The following is a 26,467-nucleotide window of genomic DNA, read 5'->3' on the forward strand; positions in this document are numbered from 1 at the left end:
ACGGGTGATATAAATTGTGTCTTTATTTGAACATCATTCCACCTGCACTGAAGCTCAAATCCAGCAGCAGCAGAAGGGGGTGGGACCAAAAGAAATGTTACCGAATTGGACAGTGAACATCAAGGACGCGTTCAGACAGAACTAGTGGGGTGCAGACAACACCGAACTACCCTAACACACAGCACAGGTCCTTGGAGGACGACCAGTCAGAGTCCTGGGAGGGCTGCAGGCTCCGGTTCACCTCTCGGGAAGACTCTTGCTCCACCCGAAAGTTCTGAGCCAGACAAGGACCCAGAAGCCCCTTGTGCCAGGAGCCCACCCCTTCCAGGAAGGGGGTTTCCCTTTTCGGTTCATACCAGAGGCTGGAGGAGGACTAGCCCCTCTGTGCTCAAGAGGGACTCAACTTGTAGAAGCTTCCTGTCCTTATCCTACAGCCCCATCTGCAAGCCACCATCTTGGCTCTTGCAGGCCCCAGAAGAATGTAATCTTCCCCCACATCCTCCTGCTTTCGGGGCGGCTTTCCTCCATAGCTCTGGTCCTTGGGGGGCAGCGTTCTACTTCCCACAGCCCCAAGGACCAGTCTAAACAGTGCTCTGGAGCAGAGGCCGGACCCCACAGAAGTTATAACTGCTTCCTCCATTCTACCAGGAGCAAAGAAATCCGGTAACAGCAGACAGCAGCCTCCCCATCCAGTCACAAATGGCTGAGGATTTTCAGACACCCATTCAGGAAGCTCTTAGTTGATGATCTGAAATGGAGATGTTCATCTCCACAACCTATCCTTTCCCAAAGACTAATGCCAGCTCACTGGCCCTCACTGTACCATGTCATCTGCCAGGAGGTCAGTTGGAACGTCACCTGAGTTCTTGGCTGAAGCATTCATTTTCTCTATCCCTAACACTTCTAAGTTTTCCAGGCACACTTTGGTCCCCATCCCTACCTCTCCTCTCCACCCCCCACCCCCCACCCCCACTACCCTAGGGCTCCTGCAGACTGCAGACTTCAGCCCACCAGCCTGAAACTCCACACTGAACCGCTGGGCAGCAACTGGTTGGCTGGAGGGTGGCAAGAACACTGGGTGACTACTCCCCAAAAGGAACTCATGTCTCTCTGCCTCCTCATCTTGATTAGCCCCCTTCTAACACAGCCTGGCCTGCCTGGTCCCTTATACACACACAGTCCTCTCCAAAGGATCAGAGCTGCCACAGACTTACAGCCACTCTGCCTCCGAGGGGTCAATTCTAGCCCGTCTGGCAAAGCACAAGGGACCCCTTAGGCAGCAGCTGCCCTTAGGAAAACAGACTCTAAGCACACACATGGGGCTGCCCTCCCCAAACCCCAGCATTTCTTCACACCCCCCACTACCTTCCTTATTCTCTTTGTTTTGTTCTTGCTTAGTGTGAATTACACCTCCATTTCCCACTTCCCAGGCTGCCCATGCATGAAAACCCCATTCCAGTTCTTCATTTCTCCTTCTCCATCACTGCGCTCCCTCTCTCTCTCTCTCTCTCTCTCTCTCTCTCTCTCCCACCATCCCTCCCTTTCCATGTCTCCTGTCTCATCTTTCCTTCTCCGGCTTTGCCCCTGCCCAGTTCCCAGTCACTCACCCACTCCTGCTCCTTTTGTCACTACCTGAACCCTCTCCTCCAGTTTGAAGCTGAGGAACTGACTCCCTTCTTCTTCAGACAAATTTCCCCTACCCTCCTGCCCATTCCCAGTCTCCTGGCTGCCTGCTGAAGACGACTCCAGTACTGTGGCTCCAGGAAGTGACCAGGTTGGGACAAGGGTTAGGGAATACAAGGGCAGTGGCCAAGGCTTGGGAGGGGAGAGGAGAAAATGTGGAAATAGGATCTGGAAAGTTCCAAATGTCAGGAATTCTGCCAGGAACCAACATCAGATTCCAGTTAGGGCCCTGCTGGGGCAACCTTAGGCCGTGGGTCTTGCTCAGGAATCCTAACTCAGCTCCAAGTTCTATGAAAATGAACACAAGGACAGCAAGCTCATGGACTAGCCACTCTTCCACTCTGGCTGAGGCCCACGTAACACACGGAAGTGAGAAGCCTCCTGTACAGCCTATATGAGGCACACATTCCTCGACACAAGGACCAGGCAGCAGGCCGTGTCCTAGGAGACGTTGTGTTCGATGAAGCTAGTCTGCTGGTCCTCCACTGGGGACTGAAGGCTTGTCTATGATTAGATGGCTCTGCCACCAGATCCATAAGGTAACCAAGGATGGTCAAAAACTACAACAACAAAATAAAAAAAAAAAACAACAATAACAACAAAAAAAACCACCTGGAATCTCCCTCATTTTCTCTCTGCTAAGGGGGAGGGAGTAGCCCCCCACAGCAGGAGAGGAAGAGAGATCTATCTTCTCATCTGCCCTTCCCTAACACATACACACACACACACACACACACACACACACACACACACACACACAAACAAGCACACGCACACAGTCATGCACACAGTCACGCGCGCGCGCGCACAGACACACACACACACACACACACACACACACACACACACACACACACGCTCACACACACCTACCTCAGCTCCAAGCACTGCCCATGAGGTTGCAGACCCTGGGCTTATCGCAAGGCGAGAAGTGGGCAAAGAGGAGAAAGAGGCAGGGACGGGGTAACAGGGCCTGGGGTGGGGACAAGGGTACCCTGTTCAGAGGTGATCTGCAAGTTCAAGTTAGGCAGAAAAGTATCAAAGACGCAAGACAGTCTCTGCCCTTGGCAGATGTCCAGGGTGTAGGAAGCATGAGAAGGAGAGGGCTATCCCCTAAGTCCCCACCTCTGTGCCCCCTCTCCACAGCCACCAACCCTGACAACGGGCCTGAGAAGTCTATGCTGTACAAAACAGGCCAGGCTTGAGGAGATAGCCCTGTAGGGAAGAGGCCGGGCCAAGCCCAGGCTGGGACGTTGGCAAACTCCAGCCGCTGCCTCCTCCCACAGCCTTCAGAGCCCGTGTCTCCCCCTCAGACTCTGAGGTGATGAGGGACTACCAGCGGGAAGGAAGACCCTATCTTTTCTCCCTCAGCACGGCTCAGATTCCTTTGAGACCTGGGTGCAGACTTGAAGGAGGGAGGCAGAGGAGGCCCCATTGGGGCCTGGTGGCACCTGGAGCTTTGTGGCAGATGTGGTGGGACCATCATCAGCAAATAAAAATAAAGTAGGAAAGAGTCTGGCCCTCCTGGGGCAGTGTCTTGAGTAAGTCTCTTTAGGAGATGAGGACTGACAGGCAAGGACGCGGCAGCCAGTCCTCCAGATTGAAGGGGTCCAAGGAGCTTGCACTGCAGAGCCTCCTTTCCCTGGGTCTCCTCGGGGACCTCCAGCTAGTCTACACAGGAGGGAAGGAAACCGCGGGACCAGATAGGGCGACCCAGGCTCCACTAGGTCCAACGGAGGCAGGGCCAGAATCGGGCTCTCTCCGGATTTCAAGGGCCTCTGCCTTCTGCTAGGCTGCCACCCAGCCCCTGCCTCTCTTCAGAGCCCGGAGGTCCGTGTGCAGTTGGTTCGAGATGTGGGTCTGGAGCGTGAACGCAGGAATGAGAGGGCAGCAGACAGGATATGCTGAGGTCAGGCCAACTCCGGAACTACAACCCGGGCTTTCAGGGTCCCTGTGTGTGAGCAACAGGGCATGGTAGGACTCCCCAACCGGAGACATCACCTCCTGGCCGCAGCACGGAACTTACTGTAGTGCCCACAAAATCTGTGGGAGGAAGGGAGGGAAGGAAGGGGAGAGAGAGAGAGAGAGAGAGAGAGAGAGAGAGAGAGAGAGAGAGAGAGAGAGAGAGAGAGAAACACATTAGAGCCTCTGAGGTCACAGCTGCCCCCTCAGCCACTCCCCAAAACAGAAATGAACAGGAAGTGACTACAACCAAGTCGTTAGCTGGCAGGTCAGCCTTGAGCACACCATGTAACCTGTGAGCTGTCACATGTAAATTAAAGACGATCTCCCACTTCACAGGGCTGTTTGTTCTGAAGGGTCAAAGGAGATGCCATATAAGTACTTGGCACACAGCAAATGCTAGTGGCTTAGTTTAGCTTGTACTTTGGCTTGTCCACCGTCATACAGCAGTTAAGACTGCAGATGGCTGGAGTCCCAGACTAGTGTGGGTAGGTTTGGGGGGGGCAGGGCACAGAGGGGTTGTTTTTAAGTCTCTTGTAACCTAGACTGGCTTTGAACTTACAAGATAGCGGAGGCCAGCCCTGATCTCCTGATTCTCCTGCCTTTGCCTTCAGAGTACCAAGCTTATGGGTATGGACCGCCATGATTGGCCTCCCGTATCATTTTAACAGTGAGCAGGGAAAATTGGCTCCCATCTTAATCTTAACATTCAAGAGGCTGCGTGAGGCAGAAAGCTTGTCACAGGTTTGGAGACAGCCTGGGCTACATAGTGAGTTCCAGTGTATCCTAGTCTACACAGCAGAGCCATGTCTTTAAAGTAGATGAACTTGTGAGGAAACCACCTGGAAACAGGAGAAAGACACTGAATGAGCCCATCCACTGAGAGTTTTACCTACCCATTGCCAGAGTAGCATCAGAGAACCTGCATAGGCTTAGCCTTGCACTTCTGGAAGTTGCCACCAGGGGGTAGGTCCTGACCTCAAATCTAGACCAAAGAACCTACAGGGTGGGAGGGATCTGTAGGAGCTTTTAAGGTCCGATTAGCAGAGGAATGTCCCAGGACTGTAATAAAAGGGGGCAGAAAACCTCTGGCCTCGATGGACTGTGAGATAGGTAGTGTGACCGTGGAGTAGAACCCTGATTCTGGACTCGAACCTGCATTCAATCCCTAACTTCACTACTTCGAGAACTTGGAGCAAGCTCTCCCTCCATCTGAGCACCTTCCCCTGTCCCACCCTTTTATCATCTGTAAAGCGATAATGCCTGCCTGCAGAAGCCTGTGAGAACTGACAGCTTCGAGCATCCCCCAAGGGCCAGCCCCTTCTGGCCGATTTGCATACACAAACTTTCTCCTCAATGTGACAGCCCTGAGAGACATCTGTTCTCGTCACCCTGGTTTTATGGGAAACTGAAACGCGAGGTCATGAGATTTCTAGGCTTCACTCTCTTCCACTCTAATCTGTGCTCACCATCCAAGACTTCAAGACAACACTGAGGTCTCTGGCCAGACGAGTAGATACACAGCTACGTATGTTATTACTAAAGCCCATTGTGTGGTGAACAGAGACCCTAAGAAATGACTATAAGGAATGGACAAGCTAAAACATAGATTGAACCATGGAAACCACTGCTCTGAGACGCTGTGCCCATACAGCACAAACATCCACTACGATGCCTCTCTCAGCACTAAGGGTAGGCCGGCATCAGGGTCAGGAGACTCTGCTTGGACTCAGCTCTTTGGAGATTATGTGGCACTGTCATTATATTTTATTTCTGAAGCCTCCCAACAAAATAAACTTGTGAATGTGTGTGTGGAGGTAGAAGAAAGACGTTCACTGTAGCGACATCAGGAAACCTCAGACCTTCCCTAACAGGAGAATGAAATCATCCGCCATTTGACCTGTGAGATGACACGTGTGGGTGCCAATCTGCTAAACGCAGTTACCACTGAGATTCGGGCTTTCTGTGTAAATTGTTTCTTATTGTTTTGAGACAGGATCTTGTTATGTGGCTCAGGCTGGCCTTGAACTCATAATCCTCCTAAGCCAGTGAGAGAAAACAGGGATTATGCAGGTATGTATGACTGAAAATTTTTTTAATTAAATGAAATGTATTGTTTATATTTGCGTGTGAGCGTGAGGGTGTGTGAGATCGGAGTACAGCCGTGGGTTTGGGTCTCTCCTTCCACAAAGGGGTCTAGGCATCAAACGCAAACTCAGTTATCAGGGTTTTATAACAACAATAAAACCAACAAAATGTGTTGGGAATGGTGGCTCTCTCCTGTAATCCATCTTGATTATCTAAATCATTGGCCCTAAATTATCTCTTTGTTGTATTTTACTGTTACTTGATATACGTGATATGGAATACACCAGCTACACAGCAGGGCGTAATAATTTTGTGAATGGTACAATTCAAAGCTGCAGCCGCTGATATTTGCATATGCTACGAGTCCCAGTCTCGTGCCTTAGATTCCGCCCCTGCAGACCCCATCCCGGAGGGCCACCCTCCTAGCTTCTGTATTTATCATTTCTTTCTCAAAAATATTATTATTGATTTTTATTCATGTGTGTATCTCTGTATTAGCATGTTCACACAGATGCCTGTGGAAGCCAGAAGAGGGTCTAGAGTCAACAGGCAGTTGTGAGATGCTCAACCTGAATGCTGGGTACCAAACCTAGGTCCTCTAGAAGAACCACAAGTGCTTTTCACTACTGAGCTTTCACTCCAGCTGCATTGTTTCTTTGTTTTTAATATATTTTAAATACATTGGTTAAAATTTAAATATATTATTAAGTAGATATTAAATAAATTTAATATACGTAAATATATTATATATTTAAAGGAGCATTATATTTCATATAAGAACAAATTTTATATATATATATATATATATATATATATATATATATATACATGTATATACCTGTTGTGTTGGTATAGGTTGATAACCTGAGTACTTGAAAGTGTGAGCATACAGGAAATGTAAGGTTATCTTTGGTTATATTGGTGAGTTGAGCACCAGCTCAGAGTATGTGAGATGTTGTCTAAAGAACGACAAAATGTGCTGGGAATGGTGGCTCTATCCTGTAATCTAAACACGTAGGAGGCTGAGGCAGGAGGAGCGCTGTCAAGTTCAAGCCAGCCTGGTATGGAATAAGGTCCCATTTCCATGTTTTAAATTTTTGTTTAAAGCCATGCATCCCTTAGTTCTGCTTGGTTTGGAGCTTAAGAAACACACTGCTCCGTCACTTCTGAACTTGCCTCTTCTCTCTCCGAGTGCCGTTTCTCAGTCACCTCTATCCCCTCACTTCACAGTGTGGGGCATGGGATGGTGAGAACCCACAACCTTTGAACCTCAGCCTCTGTTCGCTAATTATTTTCAGGGTCTCAGTGCACATGCGTGCATGCCTGAGCGCATGCAAGCCTCTCTGTCTCTCTCTGTCTTTCTGTCTCTCTGTCCCCCCACCCCGGCGTGCGTGCATGCATGCGTGTGTAAGCCAGAGGATAGTTTTCCAGGATCTCCTTCCACCATGAGGGTCTTGGGGATCAAACTCTGATCACCGATCACGGAGCTTGGTATCATGCTTTTCACTGTTGAATCATCTTAATGGCCTCTGTGTACAACTTTTTAAAATCGTTTTTTAAAATTTTAAGTGTATGGGTGCTTGAGTGTATTTATGTGCACTGTGTGTACAGTGCTAGGGGAGACCAGAAGACGACGTTCAATCCCGTAGAACTAGACTTAAAGATGGTCCTGTGACCTCATGTGTATGTTGAGAATCAGCCCAGGTCCTCTAGAAGAGCAGCCAGTGCTCTGAATGGCCAAGTTATCGCTCCAGCTCCCTGTGTGTAATTTTTGCTTCACTCCTTTTATTTCATCTGCAGAAGTCTTTCCCTGCCCCGCAGCAGGCCTTGCCCTCTGGTCCACACACTTGCCTTTGTTCTCCTGTTTGAGCTCCTCCTGCAGCAGGTCCGTCTGCCGGTTGCCCAGCACGAAGGCGAGGAAGGACAGGATGAGCGCGTTGAGGATGCCGATAATGGCCAGAATGTACGCCCAGCGCACCGAACAGTCCCCCAGGGAGTACTTCCCCGTCTTGGCCCCGCACATGTCCCGGATGGTCTCAGCATCCCAGCCATCAGGGAAGATCATGCAGCCCAAGACGAGGCACAGGGCTGGGCATCGGGAGCCGGACCCACATGGAGGTCAAGTTGGGAGGAAAGAGAAAGCATTATTACTCCCTAGAAGTGAGAGGGTGGGGTGGGGGCTGAGTCCTGAGAAGTCTCCCAGCCCCATCTAGCAATCTGAATGCGTGGTAACTACTTTTCATGCATTGGGAGAGAGACGTTGGCCCAAAAGAAGCAGAAACTGGAACCCTCGATCTCTCTTTATTCACCCTGCCTTTAAGGGAATATGAAAATATCAATGCCAGGCTACGCTCCCTGACAGTCTCTGGTTCCTCTTACTTTCCCCTGTCCTCATCACTTCAGTTTTTATGAGTTTGTCTTTGGTTTTTGGTTTTAATTTTGTTATTCATTCAACAGGGGTTCATTGACACTTCGCATTCATTCAAAGATGCTAGGCAAACAGAGGAAAAGAGCAGGGCTAGCCCATAGATTCTCCACCTCTAGTTGTGGCTGGGAGATGGGAGGTGCCCGGCTTATGCTTTCTTAGAATGGGAGCCATGGTGCTTTAGAGACATTTAGCAAAGTGCCAACTTGTTCAATCTTTGCTGAGGGCCTACTGTGTGCCGGGCACTAGAGCAGAGCTCAGGGAGTCTCTTGGATCTGTGTCTCATTGAGCTTACATAGGCGAGAGAAAGGTTGCAGTATAGAGTTAAGGATTCAAATATTGGCCCAGCTCTCTGCTAGATTTGTGAGCCTCAATTCCTTTATCTTTGTGCCTCAGTTTCCAAATCTGTAAAATGTGGGTGGTTAAGAGTATTATCAAATGATTGTAAAGATGTCAGGTGGCCTCAAAATGTTTTGCACAGTAACTTCCATATAATGTTAACTGTTCATATCAAAACTAGTCATAACAAGCAGTTGCTGACCTTGCAGAGGATCTGGGTTCAGTTCCCAGCACCCACAAGGCAGTTCACAACTGTCTATTACAGCAGTTCCAGACACCCTCTTCTGGCCTCTGTAGGAACTGCACACACACGGTACACATACACGCACTCAGGAAAAACATGTATACACATAAAATACAATAAATCAAGATCATCTTCATCTACACAGTTACAAAGCCAATTTAGCCAACATGACACCATCTCAAAAAAAAAAAAAAAAGAAAACAGCAAACAAACAAAATAAAACCCCTAGTCATAACAGGAATAATAATTACACAAATAAGGAAACAATTCAGTAGGTTTCAGGTGAGATAGGAAAAGGTAGAGAGGGCAGGCCAGGATGGCCCTGCAAAAATAGTTCCTTCATCCAATCTACTCACTTGTGTTAAACTACCAAACTCTCCCAACAGCAGCTTAGGCTGGGAGGGGGCGGGGCAAGTCTGAACCAATCATCTCATTCCTTTGGTAACCGGGGTTGTCTATGAGTGACACAGGACCCCATAGCAAGCCGATCGGAGGGACCAGGTTCAATAGGCAACTGAAAACACTTGGTCAGCTCAGTCTCACTCCAGTATTAGGTCTGCAGCTTGCACAGAGCTTTTTGGGCTGGGTGGCCCTTGACTCCTCCAGACCCAAGAGCTTAACCTGGATAGTAGGTGATGTTAACTTGGTTGTCTCAATTCTGTTCACTATATGTGGCCCATCCAGTCCCCACAACAGGAGAGGGGGGAGGGCTTGACACTCCTTCCCCCATCTCCAGTACGAGAGTGCTCCCTAAGCCCCTCCTCCCTCTCCAGAGTTCTGCAAGTTGGATTCCATCCCACACCCATCCTCCGTGCCTGATGTAATGTCCCCAACAGCACTGCCATCAATCTCTCATTCTACCAGGGCTGCCTTCAGTCTCAGAGACAGGACCCCCCACTGTGATGGTCGGGCATAAAAGAAATCTCCAGCTTTGCAGCAGAACCAAGCCATGAGAGCTAGGGAATTAAAGTCTGAAGAGGTGCCTTGGTGCACAGATAGAGAAGCAAATGCAGAACCCCCCACCCCACCCAGGGAGGGGTGAACAGGAGCCAGAGATTAACCCTGGAAGTTTCAGGCACCCATAGGCATTTAAATTTGGAATTGTGGAAAGCAAAAGGTAAGCATGGGACTAAACCTTAAGGCGCTCTGTCATTGACATGGAGAGGGGAGGAGTAAGAGGAGGAAAGGAGGAGGAGACTTGGATGTCTTTCTCCCTAGATGCCCTTGATTTGTCTCCTCATCCCCGGTCAAAGGCAGCAATGGGATTAGAAGCTGGCAGGGGACAAACACACCATCCCTTCAGTTACTTCCCCGCCCTTCTCTCCCTAGGTGCCAGAGTGGCTGGCCTCACTGCAGTCTGCTTTCCCTCGCTCCCGGTGCTTCCTCATCTCCATGGAAACCAGTTCTGTATCCCAGAGCTCTAGCTTCCTCCGCCTTTCCAGCACGGGTAGAGACCTCAGTAAGATTGTCTTCCCTGCGCTTTCGAGTGCTCTCTCCCTCCCTCCCTCCCTCTCTGTCTCTCTCTACACACACACACACACACACACACACACACACACACACACACACACACACACACTTTTCTCTCATTTTTCTCCGCTGGGTCTCTCTTTCCCTCTTTTTCTCTGCTTTTGCTCTTTTCCTTCCCTCTCTCCCCTGTCCCTCCCCTTCCCCCATTGTGCTCAAGTCTGAGCTTCAACTCTCCTTTCTCTCTTTTAGTTGACATTTGACCTTTCTTTTTTTTTGACATTTGACCTTTCTATTCCTTCTTTTATCTTCCATCTCTGTATCTGTCCCCTCATCCTGTGTTCTCTCCCTCTGCCTCTGCCCCTCTGCCCCTCTGCCCCTCTGCCCCTCTGCCCCTCTGCCCCTCTGCCCCTCTGCCCCTCTGCCTGCCTGTCTGCCTCTGTCTCTGCCTCTCCCCTTGAACATCTCACAAGTAAATTTCTGGGATCCTTGACCCCATACTGTGCCCACAGGAGCAGTGTGTCATAGACAGAAGCAGGCATGATGTCTATCTTCAGCATGAAAGGAGGCGTAAAAATCAAGTCACTCACTGGTTGTCATGTATATGAAGGACTGTCTCAAAGGAAATAGACTGGGAGCAGAGACAGAAGCATCAGGGGAAGGTGAAGAGCGCTGAGACAGCCTCCCTACCTCCTTGGCTCTGTAGAGCTCCAGATGATGGCTATGGGGCCTCAGGGACTTCTCTAGAAAGGGGAGAGAACCAGAGGCCAAACCACTCCAGAAAAGCCAGGCTGAGATGGGTTTTCTTGGGTCTGGAGGGAGAGAGGGGACCAGAATAAGTCGGCCTCACCCAAGCGTCTCAAGTATGGGGATGGCATACCACAGACAAGACAGGCTTCAGCACTCACACCTGCCGGATGAGGTCACTGAGGTCTGTGGACTGTGAGCCTCTTTCAGAAGTCAGATGCTGGTTGGAACCTCAGCTGCTCCTGAATCTGATACAGACGCAGGGCAAGCCTGCGGCAAGAGTTCTCAACCTTCAGCCTGCAGACTGCTGTTGGATGCTTAGTTTCATCCCTAGCCTCCACCCACTAGATCACAGGAGCTTCATGGATTGGATGTTGTCTCCTAGTCTCTGTGGACACCACATACAGACACACACACATACATGAATAAAAATAAATCTTCAAAAATATAAAATTAAATTTAAACATTTTTTAAAAAATAAAAAAACTTCCTAAAGAAAGACTAAAAAGCTTAGATTACTAAACCATAATTATTTAGGGTTTTCCAATTGCATGCAAATCTAGTTCTAATAGATGTAATACTGTTTCTTTTAATTTTAATCATTTCTACTTGTTTATTGATTTTTCAAGATTGAAGATGTGTGTGTGTGTGTGTGTGTGTGTGTGTGTGTGTGTGTGTGTGTGTGTGCGCGTGCAGCCCTGGCTACCCTGGAATTAACTCTGTAGACCAGGCTGGCCTCAAACTCACAGAGATTCTCCTGCCTCCACCTCCCAAATGCCTATATTAAAGGATGTGCCAGGGCTGGAGAGATGGCTCAGCAGTTAAGAGCACCCGACTACTCTTCCAGAGGTCCTGAGTTCAATTCCCAGCAACCACATGGTGGCTCACAACCATCTGTAAAGAGATCTGATGCCCTCTTCTGGTGTGTCTGAAGACAGCTACAGTGTACTTATATATAATAAATGAATAAATCTTTAAAAAAAAAGGCATATGCCACCACCACTTGGCCATTTTTGTTTATTAACAAACTTTCAACTGTATGTCACTGGGGAAGTCCCTTCACCTCTCTGAAACTCTGTTTTATGATCCTAAAAATGGTGGTATCTACTTCTCAAGGTTACAAGGTGGGCGAGTGGTAACCAATATCAATACTGTGTTCCCGCTTTTGAACATGCTTACCCCTAAATCTATTTATATCTGTTTTCTTGAAGCCACATCTAGCTGCAAGAGAAGCTGGAAATTTTTTCCTCTCTAACCTACTCTCTTCCTCCCTGCTTTTGTACATAGTTCTCCCCTGTATTTGCATAGGAAAAAGTACATACAATCGGTTGACCGCATAGCTGTCTTTACAACACAGGTGTGAACACATCTATTACAAGGGAACTCATATGAATCACAGCATTTCCACACCCTAAAATATCATTAATTCAATTTGATTTCCTGTTTCTAGTTTATTGATATAGAGGCTTGAATGAGTGGCTTAAAATTTTTTTAAGCTGGGCAGTAATGCCGTATGCCTTTAATCCTAGCACTGGGGAGGCAGAGGCAGGCGGATCTCTGAGTTCGACGACAGCCTGATCTACAGGATGAGTTCCAGGACAGCCAGGGCTACACAGAGAAACTCTATCTTGAAAAACCATGAAACAAGCAAAGGAACAAAAACAACAACAACAAAATGTGAGACTACGCACGAAGCTCAGGAGTAGAGCTGTTTAGCAAGTGCAAGTCCCTAGGTTCAATCCCCAGCACTGCAATATGGATTGATCTTTGTTTCTTTTCTAATGTTTACAGTCAGTGCTACAACTTTCCCTATTAGCTCTTCTGCTCACAAATCCTGTTGTGTTTCCATGTAATTACAAACATTTCCGAACTCTTGTGATTTGTCTGCTGGTATCGATCTACATGTTCCTTGATAGAAATGACCATCTGTGAGTTTCAGGTTAGCCTGGTCTATTTAGCAAGTTCTAGAAGGCTAGCCTGGACTGTACAGTAAGATTCCCCCATCTTTAAAAAAAAATTCGAGATTTCTCTGATATCGGAACGCGATCAAGTCTTCCATCTTTCTTTCTGCTACTTCTGGCTTACGTCGGTTTTGTTCTGAGGGCAGACGCAGTGTGGTTTCTAGCTTCTGTAACTCTATGGCTTTGAGTCCGGAACGAGGGCTGCTATGGTGACTGTTCCATGGGAGCTTGAGGAAAACGTGTTCCCTGTGGCTGGCGAATGCACTAGGCCCCAGCCGCTATTGGATGGCGTGATCGATGCTCCTGCTGCGTCCGCTGTGTTTGGAGTGACTCTCTGGCAGCTGGACTTCTTTCCTTTTCTTTTCTTCTTGTTTTAAAACAAGGTCTCACTCATGTAGCATAGGCTGGCCTCAAACTCACTATGTAGCCAAGGAGGACCCTAAACTCCTAGTCCTCCTGCCTCCACCTCCCCACTGCTGTTACTGCAGATACGGAAGCCTGTTCTCGTATATTCACTGCTGACCCATGTTTCTTTAGGGCTGAAGTGGGTTCTCAGCAGACAGCGCACAGGTGAGTCAGTTGTTTTCACCCATTCTGATGATGGTCTTAATTGGCACACTCAGGCCACTGGCACCCAGCGTGCTTGCTGAGGTTGCAAGACTCATACCTACTCTGTCTGCCACTTTCCTCTCTGTGCCCTTGCTATTTATTTTTTTTAAATAAAAGAACAAAAAAAAAATGAACCTTTTAAAGAGTCTGGCAGTGATGTACTTGGAATCCCAGTGCTGGGGAAACAGAAGGAGAGATTCTGAGGCTCTCTGGTGAGCTAGCCTAGACTAAGTGGAGAGCCCTGGTCCCAACGAGATACCTGGTCTCAAAAAAAAAAAAAAAATAAGATGACACCTATCACCTGTGTGTGTGTACATGCACACACACACACACACACACACACACACACACACACACACACACCTCAGTATAAGGCAAGTCTACCACAAAGAGACTCCCTCAGCTTTTCCTTTATTTCTCCTCATTTTGAAGTCATGATCCTCCTGTCTCAGACCTGAGTAGTAAGGATAACAGGCAAATGCCCAGCCTCCTTCTTTGTTTTGAAGGTCACTTCCATGGAGTGCAGGCTTTTCAGGATTGAAGATCCACAGCGGTGGAGCACTTGCTAGGCATCCACCGGCCAGGGTCCGATCACTGACACGGGCACGGACACGGACAAGTCCCAGTGTTCTCGGCCCATCCCAGGTAACGCTGATGCCTCCGCCCTCCCGAACAGCCTCCTGTGCCCCTGCCTCAGCTTCCCACTTGCTACCTGCCCGCTATTGCTCACTTAGCCGCCTTCCCTGGCTTCTCTGCTGCCTGCTCTATGATGGTCGGTGTCCTGAGATGTTCCTCTCCTTCCGCACCTTGTCCCTGGGCAATTCTGTTCACACTGAGACTCACGCGATGATACTTCGGGTCTTCAGCTTTGACTTACTCCAGACCCAAACATGGAGCCATTATTGGATTCTCCCCCTTATGCATCTCCTAGGGCCCCATAAATCAACATTTCCCCGAGAGGAGTTCATCTTTCTCTGCCAGAAACACAGCCCTCCTCTTGTATCCTCTGTGAATGTTACTTCAGAGGCTTGGCCACCCACAAAGAAAGCTTTGCACCTGCCTTAGCCTCAGCCCACAGACAAACCCAGTGGTCTCCCAAATGGGTTTCTCTCCCTTCCGCCTCCTGGACATTCCCTTTCACTTCAGTTTTTCAGCTCCTGTCTCCTAGGAAGCCTTCAGACAGTTCATCCTCCCTGAGCTTCGTAAACCCATGCCAGGCCCTGCTCACTCCTACTCCTAAAAGTGATTGCTGAGGCCTGTAAGTAAGGCCTCAGCTCCAAGGCTGGACCCTGAAGGTTATTGGAAAGATCCCCCTCCAACCTTTCACTTCCTCTTCTTCTCTAGCACAGAGCTTTGGTGGCAAAAGGATTCGACCACGGGTCACAGAGCAACTATTAACAATCACAAGCGCGTCCTAAAGCAGCGCCCACAACAACCTTCCAAAGGCTCCTATTTGTTACAGTTTAAGCATGTTTCCCAGACTCATGGATTTTAAAATTGATTGGCAATGTGGAAAGAGGTGGGGCACCTTTCAGAAGCGTCAGGCCCTTGCCGCAGAAGCAGATCCCCACAGAAGTCAGTGCCCTCTGCTCCCAGCCCTGTAACGCCTTCTGAGTGTGACCAAGCAGCATGCAAGCCCTTACCAGATCACCAGCTCCTCAGCCTTGCACTGTCCAGCCTCGAGAACCATTAACCAGCAGGGCACATAGCTCAGTAGTAGAACATGCTTGCCTAGCATGGGTGAGGTTCTGGCTCAATCTCTAACACCGTACACATATACACTTTCACAAATGGCTTCATGAAAACAGCCATGATCACCAGGAAAACAAGGGGGTGGGGAACCATGTTATCCAGACAAGGTAGCACACACCTGTAATTGTAGTGCTTGGAGAGGAGAAAAGGGGAAAGCAGGAGTTCAAAGCTACCCTCAGCTATGCAGTGAATTTGAGGCCAGCCTGGGCTACCTGAGATATAAGTAAATAAACGAACAAATAAATATATACAAACATAATATGTCCATGATCTCAGAACTCAGGAGGCAGACACAGGATATCCATGAGTTTGAGGCCAGCCTGGATTACATAGCAAAAGTCTGTCTGAACAAACCAAAATAAATTAACTTCTGTTCATTGCAGATTCCCCACGTGACATCCTGCTTCTGCAGTACAAACCAACCCAGACTCTGTGAGTCTGCTCATCGTATATGAAAGGAAACTCAGAAAACGATGGGAACAATCCTAACTCATAACCACTATGCTGATCAGAATTCAGCACCAGGTGTCTGCTCCCTCCCAAGGAGCTGGCTGGTAGAGTGAGTAAGGACCTAGACACCATCCTTCACTTATGCTTTCAATGGGACACTTGTGGGGACATGGTGGCTTGTGCCTATACTCCCAGCACTTGAAAGGCTAAGACAGGAGGGTTGCCACGAGGTTCACTTCAGAAGGCCTATATAGTAAGATGTTATCTCAAAAATAAAAAGTACCAAAACCAAAACAACAGCAAAGCAATAGGCACTTATTAGGCACCTACTGTATTCTGAGTGCAGCCTTCCAGCCCGAGGCTCCCATTGTGTTACTTAGGCACGGAGAAGCAGTCAGAGCTGGGCTGGGGGTGCAGTGGACAAGGCTGGGTTATTTTTCTGAAAGCCTCTTGCTGTCATCTCTTCCCCTTACTTTCCATTCCACGTGCTTCCTCATCATCAACTACTCTAATCCCGGAGCAGTTTAAATACCTAAGGGCCTCTTAAAGAATAACGCCCCCTGTTGGGGAGACATCGCAACAACATCAGCTCAAGCTCTGGCTGCAGGCTCCTAAGGCACTGGTCATGTAAGTGTTGGAAGCTGGGAAAGGGTGAATGTCTACTCTACTTTTCTAAAAACGTAAAGAATTGTTTTGTTTTCGTATGTAACCTATATGAGTATTCTGCCTGCAGGTGCATCTGTCCTTAGCTGTGCACCCTAGAGCACCTCTGTGACCCGGTCACTTCATGTGGGTGCCGTAGGAGACCCCTTTCATCTTTTGAGCTCTAAGACGCTGAGCAAGGTCTGTTACCCAGCATTCCCAGAGCCCAGCAGAGCGATGTACAGAGGAAGTTAGGGAAGAGAAAGAGGGAGAGGGAGAGGGGGAGGGGGAGAGGGAGAGAGAGAGAGAGAGAAAGAGAGAGAGAGAGAGAGAGAGAGAGAGAGAGAGAGAGAGAGAGAGAAAGAGAGAGAGAAAGAGAGAGAGAGAGAAGGAGGGAGTCCCATATGCTAGATGTGCTAGCAATGTAACTAAAGATTCCTAAATTTTGTGTATCAATGTGTTTTCAATGTAACTAAACAGCTAAATTTAACTGTATGAATAAAGTCTAAAGCTTATCCAGATGTGATAATGTGGGCCTGTATTCCCACCTCTAGAGAGGCTGAGGCAGGAGGATCACTGTGAGCTAAATTATAACTGGGGCTCCCTAGCAAAAGCCTATCTAAATAATTAAATCATTCATTCCCAAAGGCAACCTGAGCCAAAGGAGGTGGAAAGGGACACAGTGCATGTCTTCAGTTCCTGTTACGGCAACTCCTGTGACCTCTGATCCCACAGCCTAGGACCTGGTGATAGCCACAGCTTGAAGCTGCTCGCCTCTGCATGGCACAAGCTAGCACTCAGCTTCCGCCTCTCCTGCCAGTCTCTGCACACCAGGTGAAGCCTGACACGGGCACACACTCACGAATGGCTGAACCAGGGCCAGGCTCCTTTTCCTTCTGGGGACAGAGAAGCCTAGGTTCCCACTGTGTGACCATTCAGCTGTTCCTTCTCTCTGGGCATCCTCCTCCATTCATAAGGGAGTGAGGCAAGCCAACAATTTTCCCCTTCTGCTGATGGCTGATGACTTCTCAAGTCTCGTGGTCATCGCAATGAGTTCAAATTCAGCAGCAAAGCCTTCACAAACGGCTTCCCTCAGACTGTCTCAAGTGCCGACCACATACAGGGCGCCACATTTGAAACCATTGTTCCACCTTTTCTGTCATCCTTGGAAGCAGACAAGGAGCCAGATTTAGAGAGCAAACCCACTTGTCTGAGACCACATAGCTGGGAAGTATCCGCTCATTCTTCTATTTCATTATATCTGAGGCACCAGGGGGTTGAGCCCAAGGCCTCGTGCGTGGTAGATGGGCAGTGATGAAGAGAGATTCCCAGCTCTTCTGCTTCGTTTACATAGGGTCCCACAGTGTACCCCAAATTGTCCTCCAACTCACCATCCTCTTGCCTCAGGTCTGTCGGGTGCTGGCATGTGCCACCACACACTAGCTCCTCCCGCAGCCCCCAGCCAGGCTGCAGCTTGGGTCTCCTATGTTTCCTGCAGGTATATATCCTCAGCCCCATTTCTGACTCTTACAGTTCTCGACCATCAACTGTGAATTCATCTCCCTTGTTCCGGCTGAGCAACAGAAGGTTCTGGACTCATTAGTACTCACACAGAGACTCAGCTTCCCCTCTGGACTAGACGTGTGAGGTTGGACAAGTCACTGCAACACAAGGATGGGGCAACAGTGTGAAGACATAGAAACTGGGAGATGAGACGGCTGGGGGAGATCACTTGCCTCCAAACTGGGGAGCTGAGCTGTCTCCAGAAGGCACGAAGGGATAGGAGGAGAATCCTCCATAAAGTTGTCCTCTGAATTCAGGTAGGAGGACTGAATCACAATAATGGTTCCGTGACCCAGCACATCTATGACCTGGGACAGACGGCTTTTAAGCACACGGTCACTAGCTGGGTGAAGTCTTAGAATATGCTAACTTTTTTTTTTCTTTTTGAGACAGATCTCATGTAGCCCCTGTTGGCTTCTAAGTCACTATGTAGATGAGGCTGACCCTGTTCTGGGATCACAGTCCTGGGCTACCACTCAAAGCTAATAGTTTTTTGAGCAGTTGTAACAGTCACAGTAACTTCTAAGCACTCATTCAAGTCCAAATTCCCCTGCCCGGCACTCTGCGGACTCATCTGTCCATCTCGAATCTGTTGCTCTAATAGAGATACGACACACATCAGAGGTGGCTCCTCTATTCAGACTGAGCTCGCCCACACCCTGCACCACCAACCATCTCCAGTCTTGATCCCCAGAGAAACCACAGCCACCCTTGACAACTGAGTATCTACATTTGCAGTTCAGAACATATCAGAGTCCCCAGGGGTTGGGCACACCTGTATGTGGTCATCTTACTCCCTCTTTTACAGTCTGTGTGGGGACTCGCCTTTCTCACTATTGATTCGTGTTGCAGGGATAGGGACATTTGGCTCTTGGACAAGGAAAGTCACCCTGATTCATTAGGAGGCAGCTACCCGGCAGGAGTTGGGCTGACAGGATTCAGCTGCCATCATTGTGTGTGTGTGTGTGTGTGTGTGTGTGTGTGTGTGTGTATGTTTGAGACAGGGTTTCTCTTTGTATCCCTGGCTGCCCTAGAACTCACTATGTAGACTAGATAGCCTCAAACTCACAGAGATCCTACTGCCTTTATCTCTCTCCCCAGTGCTGGGATTTAAGATGTGTGCCACCACATTTGGCTGTTGGCATTCATTTTCCACAGTCGTTGCTAAGCTTAAGCTATGTCGGAGCCACTGGTAACTTTATTTTTCACCTTTAAGAGGCAGTGGTCTAGGGTGAAGAGATGGCTCAATGGTTAGGAGCATTAGCTGCTCCACCAGGGGACCTGGGTTCAATTCCCAGCACCTATATTACAGCTCCAAACTCTCTGTATCCAGGGGCTCTGACTCCCTCACACAGACATACATGCAGGCAAAACACCAATGCACATAAAATAAAAATAAATAAAATTGAAAATGAAAAGGAAGAGGTAATGGGTTTTTAAATGAGCCAGCGCAACCAAGGGATAGAGGCGGGTCCCTCTGTTGTCACCTGAAGATCTGGAGCCACTATGAAGTCAGAAACTCCCGACTCTCAAATCGCATGAGACAATAAACCCAATGCTGCTTATCTCATTTGATTCTGGTGGTCTGAGCTGAGTTTCTGTTTCCCAGCACTCCAGGGCTGCTGACAATATCGAGACCCAAGTAGAAAGTCAGCTTCCCAAGAGCAAGGACTGCGTGTCATAGGCTTAAGATTCTTGGTGTCAGATGTGGTTGTACATTTTTCTGAAAGTCTCTCTGGACCACGAAAGGACAAAACTTTATTGGGACCTTGCAGCTGAGCCAATAATACGTCTTGAGATTATTTGAGACTGTGTACTTAACCTGCTGTCCAACTGTGTGCTCTGGTTTATGGTTAAACTGCCTTTAAAAGAACAATGTAAGCAGCTGAAAGACTCAGATGCAGATACGTGCACCCAACCAATGAACAGAAGCTGCTGACCCCTCTGGTTAGATTAGGGAAAAGCTGGAGGGAGCTGAGGAGGAGGGCGACCCTGTAGGAGGACCAGCAGTCTCAATTAACCTGGACCCCCGAGATCTCTTAAACACTGATCACCAACCAGGCAGCATTCACCAGCTGAGATGAGGCCCCCAACACATATACAGCAGAGGACTCCTGGGTCTGGGTTCGGTCAGGGAGGACGCACCCTCAAGAGACTGAAGGGCCCAGGGAGTTTAGAGGTGTGGTCGGGTGGAGGGAAGGGAGTGGGGACATCCTAGTGGAAACGGGAGTAGGGGCGGAGGTATGAGATGTGGAACAGTCAGAGGGTGGACAGGGAGGGGAATAAATCTGGAATGTAAAATAAATTATTCAAAAAAAGAACAATTTAACCAATCTTACTATATCTTGGATTTCCCATGCAACCAGATGTTATAACCTAGGCTAATATACATAGATTTAATCTTAAGTTGTATACTCTTATATGCTACTACCTAGAATATTGTATGCATGCACACATATGTATGTGTTGTGGTAATCATTTGCTGAATGCAGTCAACAGTTGACATTTATACAATAAATATCTCATGGATGTTGGAAGCCACATGTAAATATAGGTTGATCACATCAGTTTGCAGTATCTAGCGCTATTCTCAAGCAGCTGAGGTTTTCCCTTCTAAAACACTGTTAGGATTTCCATAAAGATTTTCTCATTCTCCCCATACCATATTTTTCATGCTATTCAATAACTATAGAGCAAAGCCCTTTGTGAGGGACACACACAGGCACAGATTCAAGACACAGGACAAACACAGGCAACAGTGACAGACAGATCAGACACACAAGAGGCAGACTAGAGATCAGTAACCATAGACAGAAGAGACAGGGAGGGATGTGAAGAACTCAACTTTAGTCAAACTAATCCAAGAGGAAGTCTGGGTTTTCACTCGTTAATGAAACACTGATACAGTCAGGCATAGCCTGTGTACCCCATTATGGTGGTGTGAATAGAATGGTCCCCATAGGTGGTTGTATTTGAATGCTTAGTCCGGTGAGTGATACTATTTCAAAGGATTAGAAGGATTGGAAAGTGCGGCCTTGTTGAGGGAAGCATGTTGTTGGGAGTGAGCTTTGAGTTTTCAAAAGTACATGCCAGACTCAGTCTCTCTCTTTCTGCCTACAGATCAGGATGTAGTGCTCAATTCTCCAGTGCCACACCTGTCATGTGTGCCACCATGCTCCCCACTGCGATGCTAATGGACTGACCTCTGAAACTGTAAGCAAGCCCTCAATTAAATGCTTTCTTTTAGAAGAGTTACATCGACCATGGTGTCTCTCACAGCATTAGAACAGTGACTAAGACACCCATCATTGTAGCATTGTACACAAGATGATAACAGAATAGGTAAGAAATAAGAACAAAACATAGCCAGGCATGGTGGCTCACACCTTTTATCCAAGAACTTGAGAGGCAAGATGACACCAGGTGCCTGTGAGTTTGAGGCCAGCCTGGTCAACATAGTGAGTTCTAGGACAGCCTTGGCTAAGTAGTGAGGCCCTGTTTCAGAGAGATGGGGAGGGAGGGAGGAAGGGCGGGAGGGAGGGAGGGAGGGAGAGAGAGAGAGAGAGAGAGAGAGAGAGAGAGAGAGAGAGAGAGAGAGAGAGAGAGAGAAAGGGAGAGATCTGTACTGTCCCAATGAGAAGGTGTTCTTCAAAATGTTTGGGGTGAGGTAGTCCAGAGGAACAAGAATCAAGTGACAGGTGCTCTAATTCCTATATGACAAACAAGGCAAAAGAAAAAAAAATAACAAACAAGGCTTTTGATCCTAGGCTGTCAATTTGGGTGATGGCTCATTTTCTGAGCATAGTGATCTCAGACAAAGAATTGTTTGCAGGAGTCCTACAGGCTGAAAGATACACTCCCAACCAACTGACTGTCCCTCAGCCCCAGATGAGAAGAACTGGGATTAAAACTGAAAAGCCTTATTTAAGACCATGAGGGAGGTCGGCAAGATGGCTCAATGGATAAAAGCACTTGCCACCAGACCTTAAAACGCAAAGCCCAACCAACTGTTGCCTCATGAGATGGGAAAAGAGAACCAACTCCTGCAGGTTGTCTTCTGACTTCCATGCATGCAGCACAACACACACACACACACACACACACACACACACACACACACTCACACATACTCACACACACACTCACACACACTCACACACACTCACACACACTCACACACTCACACACACTCACACACACTCTCACACACTCACACACTCACACACACGCACACACTCACACACACTCACACACACTCACACACACACACACTCACACACACTCTCACACACTCACACACACTCACACACACGCACACTCACACACACTCACACACACTCACACACACTCTCACACACACTCACACACACTCACACACACTCACACACACTCTCATACACACACACTCACACACACTACTCACACACTCACACACACTCTCACTCACACACTCACACACTCTCACACACTCACACACACACGCACACACTCACACACACTCACACACTCTCACACACACTCACACACTCACACGCACACTCTCACACACTCACACACACTCACACACACACTCTCACTCACACACTCACACACTCTCACACACTCACACACACTCACACACTCTCACACACACACTCACACACACTCACACACACACTCACACACACACTCACACACACACACTCACATGCACGCATGAAGATCCAAGTAAACGGCATGAACAAGTGAAAAGACTGTAAGTTGAGACATTTTTAACCCATGCCTTGCAGTCCAAAGCTGGCCTGTGTCCTAATGCCACTTGGTTAAACAATGTGTATCAGTCACTTATCTGGAGAACCCAGAAATCTCTGAGGAAAATGCAATCACCTCTGCCAGCTGCCTCCTTCAGTCCTTAGGAAAGGAAGAGCTTTTGAACCAGGAAGCCAAAACCAAACGACCAACCAACCAAACAAGCAACCACCAACAAAACCTGACCATAGACTGTATTTATTCCCTAGATACTGGGGTGGCTTTGAGTAAGTCTTCCGCGTGTCTGTGGTCAATCGCCTCTCTGAAACGGGGAAATGAAGGTGGAGTTTAAAGGCGGTGACCACCAAGATTGCTGAATTTCAGTGACTGCACCGTCGGACTGCCCATCAAATCCCAACATGAAATCTCACACGGATTACAGAGAACTGGGGGGCCAAGCAGTCAGCACCCCATCCACATGGTCCAAATAAAAGTTGATGAGTTGGGTTTCGAGATGAGCATATATCTTTCCAGCTTGCCTTCAGGACAGAATACAAAGGAAACACACGGCGTCACCTCTACGCACCACTGGGAAACACGGAACAATATCCCCACTCCATTTCTCTTTCTCTGTTCTTTTCAATGGTTCTTAAAGAGTCCCATTAGGACAAGTCCACATCTGAGGGCTGGAGAGACCGCTCCACGCTTAAGAATGCTAGCTGCTCTTTCAGAGGACCTGAACACAGTTCCCAGGACTCATATCAGGCACCTAACAACTACTTGTAACTCCTGCTCCATAGGATCCAAGGCCCTCTTCTGGCCTCCACACTCAACTGCCTTTGAAAGTACCTTATCACTACCCCACACATATACACATAATTAAAAATAAAAAGAAATCTTTTTGAAAAGAACAATGTCCATATCTGAATATTCACTACCTTCTTCCAATCAGCCATCTTCAGACCTTGGACATGCCCTGGCAGGACAGAAATTCCTCCCTACATTTGTAAGAGTCCACTTGAAGAAGCAAATTAGCTTCCTGGGCTTGACTCCACACCTGGCCTTCAGCCCAAGTGACCAGTCTTAGTTTGATCACTACTGTGTTGACCTTGAGTGACTTCCAGCCCTTTTGAAAAACTCACATTCTTCCTTGAAAAGATGGAGATCTCTTTCCAATGGAGAGGCTCAGGTGAGCACACAGAGCCAAGCCCCTACAAGACTCCCTGCATTGGGATTGCTTGAAAATCACCTTTCCTTTGGGGGCCCCCTTTGGAAGGCTGAACACTTGTTGAATGACCGGAAGTGCTTACTGCAAAGAAGCATCTCTAATGCACACTATCAAGCCTTCCCTTTTCTTTCCCAGCCTTGGAAGGCTTTAAACATTCCCCTATCCTCTACCCATCTTCTCCACCCTGCCATCCCCAGGCTTCACTTTGCCCTGCCTAACTCTCTTTTCCTTTCCTGCAATTAGGCAAATGCCCAGGTTGCTGAGTTTTCAAAATGTGACTGCGATCGAAGAGTGGGTGGGGACACAGGGCTGTAATGGATCAGGGGAAACTGTCTCAGCATTTCTCATTCCCAAAAGGCCTGTCCCTGAGCCTTAGGGGAAGATAACCATCCCAGCCACACAGTTCAGAGGTTTCTAAGGACTCATCGCCATTGACTGTGGCACGGAACCCTTCCTGAATAAGGGTCAGGGGTACATTTGAAAGGATGGAAACCTTCTTTTCAGAGGCTTATGTTGCAAGCTTTCCACACACATCTTCCCAGTACCAACACCACAGTTAGCCTCACCACTCTCAAGACAGGGTTTCTCCTCTGCATTATTTTACAGATGAGAAACGAAACCTCAAAAGAGTCAATAATGTCAGTGAGCTCAAGGTCCAAGACAAACCTGTCAAGTCCCCGATTTCTGCATCACACACACACACCCTCCCTCAGCATAACAGGAATTGATCACACTTATAGTACGCCCTCACTCAGGAAAAAAATTGTCCTCTTCAGAGGCAGCAAACAGAGACCCCCCCACCCCAAAACACGAGCATAATGCTAATCCATCAGATGACCCTGCACTTCCAAGATGACGGACCCAAATGCCAATTCTAAGGATTGTCCCCTGCCCTAAGGTGGCTCTATGTTGTTGAATGTTCTCCCCAATAGCTGCTGAGGGCTGGCCAGGAAGTGAGTGTCTCAGCACAGAGAAGAGGGATCTAGCTCTGACTCTTCCAAGAAAGATCTCTAGCGTCTTTGCTGAGGGTCCTGAGCCCACTCCTCCCCTACCTGCCAGGAGCTGCATCCAGGCGCAGATCTTGTAGACAGTGGCGGTGTTGCAGAAGAAGAAAAGAGCGAAGCAGGTGATGCAGCCGAGAATCAGCACCATGGAAAGCAACACGAAGAAGGCGGCCGCCTTGAAGGCGCTGGACGGGATGGTGCTGAAGTCGGTGAAAGAACCCCGGCAGGTGAGCTCGCGGCCCGCTAGCCCGCTGCCCACGCAGTAGTGGAAGAGGCCGAAGTAGCCAGGCTTGGGAGTGCTCACGCTGTCGCCTACCCAGTAGGGCTGGATGAAGACCACCACGTTGATGATGGCGAAGCAGATGGTGAAGATGGCCCACAGCACGCCGATGGCCCGCGAGTTCCGCATGTAGTGCTCATGGTAGAGCTTGGAGGCCTCCTGCGAGGGCAGCATGGTGCCCGGGGGCGGGGCCGGCGGCGGCGGCTGACAGGGGGCCGCCGGCCCAGGACTGACCACCGGGATGCGGGGCGGGAGCTGGGGACGCACGCGAGAAGCAGCCCTGAGTCAAGGAACTCACAAGGGCGGGGCCTGAGGCGGAGCTGGAGACCTGGGGGCTGACTGGGGAGCTAGGAGGGGGTCATGACAGTGTTGGGGTGGCGACTTAAAGGCCTCCTATTGGGGGGTCTGAGAAGGAGTCATGATAAAGTTGGGGGGGCTGGGATGAGGACATGGGAGCTGGAAGTAGGGGGGTCCCAGAAAGTGCTCGTGGGGGAGTTCAAGAGGGGGCTTGGGAACTGGTGCTGGATTAAGAAGGGGACGTGGGGAGATGTAATGAAAGATGAGATCAATACTGAAGCATTAACAGACACGGAATAGAGGGAACTGGGAAGGGCATATTGGAGCTGTTATTAGGGGTAGAGGGTCTGGGACTGGGTGTCTAAAGGGGATCTCGACGCGGATAGATGCTTCTCTATAAGGAAGAGGAGGTTGTCAGGGGCTGGTACTGAGGGCATGAGGAAGGTTACAGTAGGGCCAGGCAGGAGACAGGAGCTGGTACCCAGGGTTAAGTGTTAGAATCAAGATGAGGCTAGTGTGGAATCGGGGGCTGACACTGCAGGGTCTACACTCGTGGCGGGGATTGGGGGGTGCTCCTTAGAAGCCGGTGCTGAATGTCGGCTGATGGGGGTTGGGGGTTGTGTAGGATTGGCGGGCCAGGGCTGGGAAGAGTGGCTTTCCAGGCCAAGGGAACAAGCGATCGAGGCCAGCGGGCAGTCTGGGCCTGGAGGGGCGGGCAGTGGGCAGGGGCCGTGCGGGGCGCGGGGGAGCGGCTTGGGCCCCGGGTAGGGCCAAAGCTTGGGGGTGGCTGCCCCGCGCCCAGGCCGGACGCGCGCTGAGGCTGCGGCCGCGGAGAAGGGATGCGGGAAGACCAACCTGGGCCGAGTCGGGGCGGCTGATCCGGGACCGGCAGGGCTCAAGCTCCGGGGCTCGATGCTCCTGACAGCGGTTGCCGTGGCTCAGGCGGCGTCCTCTGCGCGGCCTCCATCTTGCTCCGGCTCTCCCGGACGCGCTCCCGC

At 49.1% G+C, this 26,467-nt stretch overlaps 1 protein-coding gene across 2 annotated transcripts; it reads right to left on the minus strand.

Annotated features, from left to right (window-relative positions):
- Positions 1–26,467, minus strand: Lhfpl4 (LHFPL tetraspan subfamily member 4). 2 transcript variants are annotated; one of them, NM_181387.4, is given in 4 exon segments: positions 1–3,726; positions 7,585–7,821; positions 24,941–25,427; positions 26,325–26,459. In NM_181387.4, coding segments are annotated over 3 exon segments (744 nt in total). In that variant the 5' UTR covers positions 25,347–25,427; positions 26,325–26,459; the 3' UTR covers positions 1–3,625.

The sequence above is a fragment of the Rattus norvegicus genome, chromosome 4, assembly GCF_021556685.1.
Source record: "Rattus norvegicus strain SHRSP/BbbUtx chromosome 4, alternate assembly SHRSP_T2T, whole genome shotgun sequence".
In the NCBI taxonomy this organism is placed as follows: Eukaryota; Metazoa; Chordata; class Mammalia; order Rodentia; family Muridae; genus Rattus; species Rattus norvegicus.